Source organism: Oncorhynchus masou, chromosome 29 (assembly GCF_036934945.1).
Source record: "Oncorhynchus masou masou isolate Uvic2021 chromosome 29, UVic_Omas_1.1, whole genome shotgun sequence".
NCBI lineage: Eukaryota > Metazoa > Chordata > Actinopteri > Salmoniformes > Salmonidae > Oncorhynchus > Oncorhynchus masou.
This window is the reverse complement of record NC_088240.1, coordinates 84,395,686-84,406,957: the sequence shown is the minus strand read 5'-3', so window position 1 is coordinate 84,406,957 and position 11,272 is coordinate 84,395,686. Positions and strand designations below refer to the sequence as shown.

General features: G+C 47.8%; 1 protein-coding gene across 1 annotated transcript in view; it reads right to left on the bottom strand.

The window, feature by feature from the left end:
• Positions 1-1,170: 1,170 nt before the first annotated feature.
• Positions 1,171-11,272, bottom strand: part of snrka (SNF related kinase a) — an 81,824-nt gene continuing 71,722 nt past the window's right edge. The window contains exons 5-6 of the mRNA XM_064946640.1: positions 5,858-5,992; positions 1,171-3,149 (exon numbers count right to left, since the gene is read on the bottom strand). Of these exons, the coding sequence (XP_064802712.1) occupies positions 1,754-3,149; positions 5,858-5,992 (1,531 nt within the window). The 3' untranslated portion in view covers positions 1,171-1,753. The remainder of the gene's footprint in view (positions 3,150-5,857; positions 5,993-11,272) is intronic.

The window sequence follows — 11,272 nt, the reverse complement described above, 5'->3', positions numbered from 1 at the left end:
TAGGTCACTGTAAAATGAGGTTAATCAATGAATCAAATGAAAACATCTCTAGAGGTTACCAAGTTTCTGTCTCAGTTGGTCGTTGCCATGTGACTGCATGGCAGGAGCTTATATCAACATGAAGGTTACAGGTTACTTCCCTTCCTCCAGGACCATGTATGGTGACTGGTATATCTGTCCTGTCCTCCTCTACCTCTCCCAGCTGTATGGTGACTGGTATCTCTGTCCTGTACTCCTCTACCTCTCCCAGCTGTATGGTGACTGGTATCTCTATCCTGTTCTCCTCTACCTCTCCCAGCTGTATGGTGACTGGTATCTCTGTCCTGTTCTCCTCTACCTCTCCCAGCTGTATGGTGACTGGTATCTCTGTCCTGTTCTCCTCTACCTCTCCCAGCTGTATGGTGACTGGTATCTCTGTCCTGTTCTCCTCTACCTCTCCCAGCTGTATGGTGACTGGTATCTCTGTCGTGTACTCCTCTACCTCTCCCAGCTGTATGGTGACTGGTATCTCTATCCTGTTCTCCTCTACCTCTCCCAGCTGTATGGTGACTGGTATCTCTGTCCTGTTCTCCTCTACCTCTCCCAGCTGTATGGTGACTGGTATCTCTGTCCTGTTCTCCTCTACCTCTCCCAGCTGTATGGTGACTGGTATCTCTGTCCTGTTCTCCTCTACCTCTCCCAGCTGTATGGTGACTGGTATCTCTGTCCTGCTCTTCTCTACCTCTCCCAGCTGTATGGTGACTGGTATCTCTGTCCTGTCCTCCTCTACCTCTCCCAGCTGTATGGTGACTGGTATCTCTGTCCTGTCCTCCTATCTCTCCCAGCTGTATGGTGACTGGTATCTCTGTCCTGCTCTTCTCTACCAGCTGTATGGTGACTGTATCTCTGTCCTGTCCTCCTCTACCTCTCCCAGCTGTATGGTGACTGGTATCTCTGTCCTGTCCTCCTCTACCTCTCCCAGCTGTATGGTGACTGGTATCTCTGTCCTGTCCTCCTATCTCTCCCAGCTGTATGGTGACTGGTATCTCTGTCCTGCTCTTCTCTACCAGCTGTATGGTGACTGTATCTCTGTCCTGTCCTCCTCTACCTCTCCCAGCTGTATGGTGACTGGTATCTCTGTCCTGTCCTCCTATCTCTCCCAGCTGTATGGTGACTGGTATCTCTGTCCTGTCCTCCTATCTCTCCCAGCTGTATGGTATCTCTGTCCTGTCCTCCTATCTCTCCCAGCTGTATGGTATCTCTGTCTTGTCCTCCTATCTCTCCCAGCTGTATGGTATCTCTGTCCTGTCCTCCTCTACCTCTCCTAGCATACCCTTTACATAGTAGACAGTAGACCAATAATCTCATTTAAGTGCTTACCCTTTAACTATCACGTGCTACTACTTACCCACTGTTAAAAGTTTGGTATTTTGTACCCCAAAATATAGTTCATCTAAAATCAAACCAACATCCATATTTATGTTTACATCAACACCCCAACTCACCTTAGAATTGAGTTAAGCTCTGTTACCTCGGCTCATTCCGGGGGGAGCTAGTGATGTAGCAGAAACAAAACAAAAGAACCCCTGCAGCATGCAGCTCATAGGTCCTAGTGAACAAACAAAAACAATAACAAGTGTCATCGTTTAAGACAACAGCAGAAGGCAGGTTGTGATGGGGAGGTGTTCTGAGGTCAGACGTATGCTACAGCGGTGACTGTGGTTGGACAGATTGGACTGGCAGAGTGGTGTCAGAGGGCGCCAGGGAGTGTGTGTCATATGACCTGGCAGCAGCTGGCCTGAGAGGTGCACAGGAGCCCTTCTCTAGGGCTGCGCTGGATGTTCACAGAGATGCTCTTTTCACACAGAGGTAGCTGGAGAACATTCTTTTTCAGGTTGTTCAGCTTGTTATTCTCCTTGGTGGCCAGGGCCAGTTCGCTAAGTGCTGCTGCCGTTTGGTCTGTGTATGACCTTGGAGTGTTGACAGCGGTGGTGGGCAGAGCGATGGTGTCGAACTCCAGGTCCAAGCTGTCGTTGGAGCCGATGCACATCTTCCAAGATGACCTCTCCTGTGTCTTGACGCTGCCAGCTGACAGGCTGCTGGACAGACTATTGGACAGGTTCTGAGGGTCTATGATGAACTGGCCCATCCCCCCTGCCAGGCCGGGGCCTCCACTTCTCCCCCTGTGCTGTAACTGGGAGCTGAGACACAGGCTCAGGAGCTTCAGGCTCTCCACCAGCTCTGCTGCCCCGGGGCTGCGGGAGGCACAGTGTCTCCGCGTGGACCCTGAGCCTGAAGACGAGTGGTTACTGCTGCCGTTAGAACAACTTGAGGGGGAACCCTGTCCCTTACTACCCCCTCCCCCACTACTACCACTCCCTCCATTGTCACTACTCCCCCCACCTCCCCCTCCAGGAGGACTGCCCCCCTCCCCGGTGGGTTTACTCTGCCCTCCACTGCTCCCTCCACCATTTCCCCCTGAGTTTCCAGGCGGGCCCTCACTGCTGTCCCTGCGGTTCCAGCTGTAGGTGAAGCCTGTGTCTTTGTCCAGACGCCGGCGGTGGCTCTCAGAGTCGTCGTCGCTGGTCTCTGAGCTGGAGCAGGACGAGCCGCGGCCTTGGCTCTTGCGGCGGTGATAGCGTTTCTGAGTGGTGCCCGGCGACCCGGCCGCTGCTGCAGCGATGTTCATCTTTAGCCGGCTGAGTTTGGGTGGCAGGCCCTCGTCCATGTCGAAGTCGTCGTCTGACTCACCCTCCTCCTCAAAGATCTGGTTGAGGACTGGGGCGCTCTTCCTGGAGGTCAGCCGGTTGGTGATAGATGGAGCCTTGCGACGCAGGATCACTTGGGTGGACAGAGGGGACGGGTCCTCTTCCTCCTCTTCATCCTCCTCCACCCTGAACAGGCAGCTGCGCTGCTTGGCTGAGGAGGTGGAGGGTGTGGGGGCCGTGGCCCCAGCTCTAGGGGGCCCAGAAATGGGGGCAGGGGCACCGGGGGCCCCTGCGTTGCTCTCGTCCCTGCGGAGCTCCAGCAGGCCTTTGGTGCGGTGTCCGTTGAGAAGGCTCTCAGCGCTGCGGGCGGGGGACTGGGGACCACCAGCGTGGCAGATGGAGGAGGCTGCCAGACTGTCCTCGATGTCTTGATGCATGTCAATCTTTGTCGGCCAGGACTGCCTGGAAGGGCAGAGAGCAGACCAGAGTTACCCAAACTATTCCCCTGGTTAGTATACACTGCAATGACTTTATATAGAGTCAGAGGAGAAAATAAACTAAGATAAAATAAACAGTATGATCTTAGAATGAGGTCAGATGATTCATGTGTAATCCAGTCCTGAACTGCTGAACCTGACTGCACAGCTCAGTGAGTCAACATTCTTCTAATGTAGAAGGTCCTTGTTGACATGGCAGAGCGAGAAAACAAACAGAACAGAGCACTGGGGATCTCTCTCGACGGAGCCCGGGCATGTCCCAGCGGCACGCAATCTAACACAATTAATCCTATGGTAGTCCTGCCTGCCGGGTGCATGTGTGACCCTCCACGCTGCTGCATGGTGGTGGAGGCTGGGTCGGGTCACCACAGGGCCCTTAGTGCTGCTCTGCCACCATCCTAGTTAATTCAGCCAGGCTTTCAAAAGGCGTAACTACAGTAGAATCTCTCAGACACACACCTCAGGTGTGTGACACTGCTCAGACTCCATTCACTCTCATCCTCAGACGACCCTGACAGACTCTACAGACAATCCCTGAAGCCTACTACCTGATGAAGCTCATCTTCAGCCCACGATGGCACAGAGAGCGAGAGAGCGCGGGGGCACTATGCTAACACACTTAGCATTCGCTCTCTTGTCCAGGTCACTGTTTTGGGCATATATAAACTGGCATGCATGATACACAGTTGACTGTTGTTATTCCTAAAAATAATTGAACCACCATCAGAATGTTATTTCTGTTATGATGCCATGTTACCTGAAGCCACACGCTGACAGTGTTTGTGTTAAAATACAGAACAACCCTCAAAAACTAAGTGGTGAATGGAGGAGCGCAGGCCAGTAGAAACAGTAGATGTAGAAACCTGTACTGCTGCACTATACATGACAGTGGATTTGGCTCACATTCTGCTCCTGCCACGACCCAGCAGCTAAAAATTGGGCCTTTTCCCTCCGAGCACCTGTTTGGCAATGGGTTTCTGGCCACATGGGTTACAGCGAGCAGGCCAGGAGGGAGCAGCTTCAGCCTGCATGCGTTTGATCTCTCTTCTTCCTACAAAAGGAGTGGCTCCCTCTCTCTGCTTCTCTCTCGGAATATCAAAGCCAGACTTCCCCTTTCTAGGTCACTCCAAAGCATTTACTGCAGTCAGCCTTAACAACACATGTCACCACGTTGAGGGATCACATGACCAGAGGGGGCGGGAGGGGAACCAGACCATGAGGAAAGGACAGCATGGGTTCTCCTTCTAATGCCAGGCACGGTCAACGACACCAAGCAGAGCAGCACCCACAGCTACTGAAGCATAAGAGGTCAATTACCGTCAGAGCCTTGGCTGCTTCCTCATCCTAGTCATTGAGTCGTCGTCATTATGACAATCTGAATGGCCCCAATAAATGGATGAGTGTGTGTAGCAGGCTATTAAACAGTTAGAGTGGTTGGATCTGGTGGGTTTCATCTGGAGGGGATAGTTTTGGTGTTGTGTGTATGCGTCACACGCGCGTGTGTGTGTTGCATGTATGAACAGTTCAATTTGGAAGTTTACATACACCTTAGCCAAATACATTTAAACTCAGTTTTTCACAATTCCTGATGTTTAATCTGAGTAAAAATTCCATGTCTTAGGTCAGTTAGGATCACCACTTTATTTTAAGAATGTGAAATGTCAGAATAATAGTAGAGAGAATTATTTATTTCAGCTTTTATATATTTCCTGTGGGTCAAAAGTTGACAAACTCAATTAGTATTTGGTAGCATTGCCTCTAAATTGTTTAACTTGGGTCAAACGTTTCTGGTATCCTTCCACAAGCTTCCCACAATAAGTTCGGTGAATTTTGGCCCATTCCTCCTGACAGAGCTGGTGTAACTGAGTCAGGTTTGTAGGCCTCCTTGCTCGCACACGCTTTTTCAGGTCTACCCACAAATTTTCTATAGGATTGAGGTCAGGGCTTTGTGATGGCCACTCCAATACCTTGACTTTGTTGTCCTTAAGCCATTTTGCCACAACTTTGGAAGTATGCTTGGGGTCATTGTCCATTTGGAAGACCCATTTGTGAGCAAGCTTTAACTTCCTGACTAATATCTTGAGATGTTGCTTCAATATATCCACATAATTTTCAATTCTTCATGATGCCATCTATTTTGCGCGTCTCCTTCCTGAGTGTTTATACTAGCGTACTATTGTTTGTACAGATGAACGTGGTACCTTCAGGCGTTTGGAAATTGATCCCAAGAATGAACCAGACTAGTGGAGGTCTACAATTTTTCCCCCCTGAGGTCTTGGCTGATTTCTGAGTTTGAAGGTAGGCCTTGAAATACATCCACAGGTACACCTCCAATTGACTCAAATGATGTCAACTAGCCTATCAGAAGCTTCTAAAGCCATGACATCATTTTCTAGACTTTTCCAAGCTGTTTAAAGGCACAGTCAACTTTGTGTATGTAAACTTCTGACCCACTGGAATTGTGGTACAGGGGATTATAAGTGAAATAATCTGTAAACAATTGGAAAGATTCCTTGCGTCCTGCACAAAGTAGATGTCCTCACCGACTTGCCAAAACTATAGCTTGTTAACAAGACATTTGTGGAGTGGTTGAAAAACAAGTTTTAATGATGCCAACCTAAGTGTATGTAAACCTCCGACTTCAACTGTATGTGTTGCATGTGTGTTTGTCACCTGAACTGGGCCTTGATGTTGCTGGGGCTGGAGGAGCGTGTCTGGACCTCCTTCTCCTGTTTCTCTCTCAGGATCCTCTCAGCCAGCAGGAAGTAGGTGGCAGTGATGTGGTTGTACTTGTTGGTCTCCAGGGCTCTGGAACAAACACCATGGACAGAACATGTTAGGACAGGCTGGGAGAGAAGGCCAAGAGAGGGTGACACACCCACACACGAGAGACAAGTACGGTATGTCAACAGGCAAGTCACCGCAGAGCAAACCCACGGCGGCATTTGATGTATCTAAAATGGAAACAAAGCAACATAACAGGTTCTAACCTTTCGTTGCCCTCTAACCCCTCTGGAGTCAATGACAGTAGGTGGCTGGTTCACGTCCCTCGACAGCCTCTGGGATTACTCTACGCTGTGCTAACGAACAATCAAGTGAAATCCTCAGCCAAGTGCTGTGGTGTGTGTGTGTGTGTGAGAATGTAACTGTCTGTCAGGTGGGAGGTGGGGGCCTCAGCGGGACAATCTCTTGAATGCCTGGGAAGTGGGGATAAATCCCCTGGCGTTTACTCCCTGTATCCCTCTGCTCTCTCCTCATCATCAGTAAAGCTCTTCCTTCAGACAAGGTTAATATCCCTCTGCTCTCTCCTCATCATCAGTAAAGCCCTTCCTTCAGACAGGGTTAATATCCCTCTGCTCTCTCCTCATCATCAGTAAAGCCCATCCTTCAGACAGGGTTAATATCCCTCTGCTCTCTCGTCATCATCATCAGTATAGCCCATCCTTCAGACAGGGTTAATATCCCTCTGCTCTCTCCTCATCATCAGTAAAGCCCATCCTTCAGACAGGGTTAATATCCCTCTGCTCTCTCCTCATCATCAGTAAAGCCCTTCCTTCAGACAGGGTTAATATCCCTCTGCTCTCTCCTCATCATCAGTAAGGGTTAATATCCCTCTGCTCTCTCCTCATCATCAGTAAAGCCCATCCTTCAGACAGGGTTAATATGCTCTCTCCTCATCCTCCTGCTGCTCTCTCCTCATCATCAGTAAAGCCCATCCTTCAGACAGGGTTAATATCCCTCCTTCAGACTCTCTCCTCATCATCAGTAAAGCCCATCCTTCAGACAGGGTTAATATCCCTCTGCTCTCTCCTCATCATCAGTAAAGCCCATCCTTCAGACAGGGTTAATATCCCTCTGCTCTCTCCTCATCATCAGTAAAGCCCATCCTTCAGACAGGGTTAATATCCCTCTGCTCTCTCCTCATCATCAGTAAAGCCCATCCTTCAGACAGGGTTAATATCCCTCTGCTCTCTCCTCATCATCAGTAAAGCCCTTCCTTCAGACAGGGTTAATAAAGAAGGCCAGTGTGTGTCTGTGAAAGACAGCTGGCAGCGGGCCTGCTGCTTTAAAGTGGAGCCAGTATGTGTGTTTCAAATCACATCCATGATTCATGTTCAGGGTAGGAGGCTAAGGGAGGGCTGCTGTTGGGTTCACATGCTACAGTTCAACACTCTGGTCTCTTATCTGCTGACTGAGTCCCCTCAGATGTTCAGGTTCAGTTATATGCGTTAGTAGTACTGATGTCAGTGGTGAGCGTGACACAGAAACAGGTTTGGTGGGTTGCAGAACCCGCAATATGAAAAGGACAAATGAAGAGCCGACTAAGGAACATCATTCATGCCTCCACAGCAAGTGGCACAGTCGGTCAAGGCAAAATGCATTCTGTCAAATACCTCGTCACTTGCAGAAGATTAACGGACATCTGCAATTGTGTGTGTGTGTGTAGGTTAGGTCTGTGGCGGTCATTCAATTTTGTCATCTGGTGATTGTCATGCAAATAACTGTTGGTCTCATGGTAACTGACCGTTAATTAACATAAATATGTTTAGCTGAATAAAATAGAAAGGATATTTTCTCAAAACTTTTCCAAGGGTGTGTGCTCATGCTGCTGTTCTGTGTTGAGCGGTCAACAAAGAAACTCGTCCTGCTATATGCTTCATTTAGAGTTATTTATGACACTTTAGCTGTGATACAAAAAACATCTAAACATAGAGCCTAATGTTGGTACAGTTTAAAGACTGCATGATGCGACTAAGGATTTGAAAAAAGTTGCATGAAAGGCATGAGCTCTGTTCTGTTTCTTGCACAGGCTGCACACACTTCATCAGTCTCTCATTCACAATTTTACAAGCTCTTGATAATATTCTCACCCATCAGACTATTCTCAATTTAATCTGGTCTTTACATTAAGCCTACTAATATTCTTTTTGATTTAGAATGGCACACAAAAACCCTAAATGTAATCCGTAGCCTGCACTGGAACAGTGGAATGGAGGTCACGTGCAGGGCGTCCCTAAGGCTCGGGGAAGCTTTCTCTAAAGTAAATCAAATGGCCAAACTACAAGCCTAATTAGCCTTACCTCGTCTATACAGAAAGAAATAAAATCATTCAAAATAGGCTACAGTTGCACTGCTTTGCTTTATCTTGGCCAGGTCGTAGTTGTAAATGAGAACTTGTTCTCAACTGGCCTACCTGGTTAGATAAAGATGAAATAAAATAAATAAATCATGATTTGGCCAAAGAGGACCATTAGCTAAAAAAATAATAATTGTGGATTGTTCTAAATCGCATTGCCTACAGTTGGAAGGAAGGGCAGCGTGCGCAATTTGGGCAGATTATTGTTGAGTTGCGACTGTCTGAAAAGTAGAGAGGCCAAGCCAGGCATATCGCAATATTCAAAATACAATCGCGGGAAAACAGATTGGAAAACAAATTGTTATTGCTGTAAAGAGAAGACAAGGAAAATACTAATTTGTCCTTTAGTTATCAAAATTGTCAACTTAATTGAGCGAACAACAGTAGAACCTATTTTATTGGCACCAGCAGAGACAGAGCAATATGTCCGGTGAGTGCACATTGTGCAGATTGACTATTTATCATTGTCGGGTCAGTGCCACTTTAAAGTTAGTTATTGGACAACAGTTTCCTGCTCCACTTTAGATGGACGTTATTTTCTATTTGTCTCCGCTGATAATGGACATCGTTTTAATTGATTGTTCCTCAGTGTCAGCAGAATAGGCTACTCTGTCATTTGTCATTAAAAATGATTCTGCTAATGTCTCCAGTCATATAAAGTGTAATAAAATTGCATAAAATGTGTTTCTAAAAGACCACATTTTTCCCATACAAAGAAGAAACCCATCTGATAGAGCCTAGGTCCACTCTACACTATATGCACTCAGCCATGCATTTAACCTGTCTTTTGTTGCAAACAGTGATGGAGTTATATTATTAGCCTATCACATTATGAATAATAGGCATCTTACATAAGTCTGCAAATGCAATGATGCTTTATTATAAAAGGTGCACTTTTATGGTGAAAATGTCCTACTCACACCACACCTCTGTATACCAGGTAGACTACACCGGTTGGAAAGAGGATTAATGTGTTACTCACACCACACCTATGTATACCAGGTAGACTACACCGGTTGGAAAGAGGATTAATGTGTTACTCACACCACACCTATGTATACCAGGTAGACTACACCGGTTGGAAAGAGGATTAATGTGTTACTCACACCACGCCTATGTATACCAGGTAGACTACACCGGTTGGAAAGAGGATTAATGTCCTACTCACACCACGCCTATGTATACCAGGTAGACTACACCGTGTTGCAGGGCTCCCAGGCCTATAGACTAGACTTAGATTTATTTGGCCACGTTAGTTGTGATAAAAGCTTTATCAAAACATATGGGATTTGTTAAAAAGTTGCAAAAAGGCATGTGCTATTTCTTGTCTAACACGGCACACACTGGGTATCATTCACAAGTGATAATATTAGATTAGACTATTGGCCTGGTATTAGACTATTCTCAATTGAATTTTGTCTTTACATAAATTAAATAATATAAGTAGGAAATTCATTTAGATTTAGAATGGACCATTATCATGCACCTGTCTGAAGACGGATGGGAAAATACATGTCATCACATAAATAGCGAATGGAGGATGCTTTTCCCACGGTCCATTTTCATGCCAGCCAGGTAGGCTACTCCTGTTGTAAAGAGAAGCAATGTGCTTAATATCAGGGAAGTTGAGAATTAAATATAGTAAGCCTATAGAAAGCTGATGGGATCCTCTTAAGAGGCCATTGTATCTCAGTTATTCATAGCCTATAGAAATGTTGGAAACAGGATTCATGATTTTCCATTGCATTTATGTCAGAGTGGATGGAGGGACAATAGAGCCATGATTCCCAAGCCATTAGGACCTGATGGAGGGACCGTAATGTCCTGAATACCAGGCCATTAGGACCTGGAGGGACCGTAGGCCTATACCAGGCCATTTAGGACCTGATGGAGCTTTATCAAAACATATGGGATTTGAAAAAGTACCAGGCCATTAGGACCTGATGGAGGGACAATAGAGCCCTGAGTATCAGGCCATTAGGACCTGATGGAGGGACCGTGAGAGCCCTGAATACCAGGCCATTAGGACCTGATTTAAGGGACCGTAGAGCCCTGAGTACCAGGCCATTAGGACCTGATGGAGGGACTGTGGAGTCCCTGAGTACCAGGCCATTAGGACCTGATGGAGGGACAGTTGAGAGCCCTAAGTATCAGGCCATTAGGACCTGATGGAGGGACCTTAAGAGGCCATTGAATACCAGGCCATTAGGACCTGGAGGGACTCGTAGAGCCCTGATTTACCAGGCCATTAGGACCTGATGGAGGGACTGTGGAGCCCTGAGTACCAGGCCATTAGGACCTGATGGAGGGACTGTGGAGCCCTGAGTACCAGGCCATTAGGACCTGATGGAGGGACAATAGAGCCCTGAGTATCAGGCCATTAGGACCTGATGGAGGGACCGTAGAGCCCTGAATACCAGGCCATTAGGACCTGGAGGGACCGTAGAGCCCTGAGTACCAGGCCATTAGGACCTGATGGAGGGACTGTGGAGCCCTGAGTACCAGGCCATTAGGACCTGATGGAGGGACAATAGAGCCCTGAGTATCAGGCCATTAGGACCTGATGGAGGGACTGTGGAGCCCTGAGTACCAGGCCATTAGGACCTGATGGAGGGACAATAGAGCCCTGAGTACCAGGCCATTAGGACCTGATGGAGGGACAATAGAGCCCTGAGTACCAGGCCATTAGGACCTGATGGAGGGACTGTGGAGCCCTGAGTACCAGGCCATTAGGACCTGATGGAGGGACTGTGGAGCCCTGAGTATCAGGCCATTAGGACCTGATGGAGGGACCGTAGAGCCCTGAATACCAGGCCATTAGGACCTGGAGGGACCGTAGAGCCCTGAGTACCAGGCCATTAGGACCTGATGGAGGGACTGTGGAGCCCTGAGTATCAGGCCATTAGGACCTGATGGAGGGACCGTAGAGCCCTGAATACCAGGCCATTAGG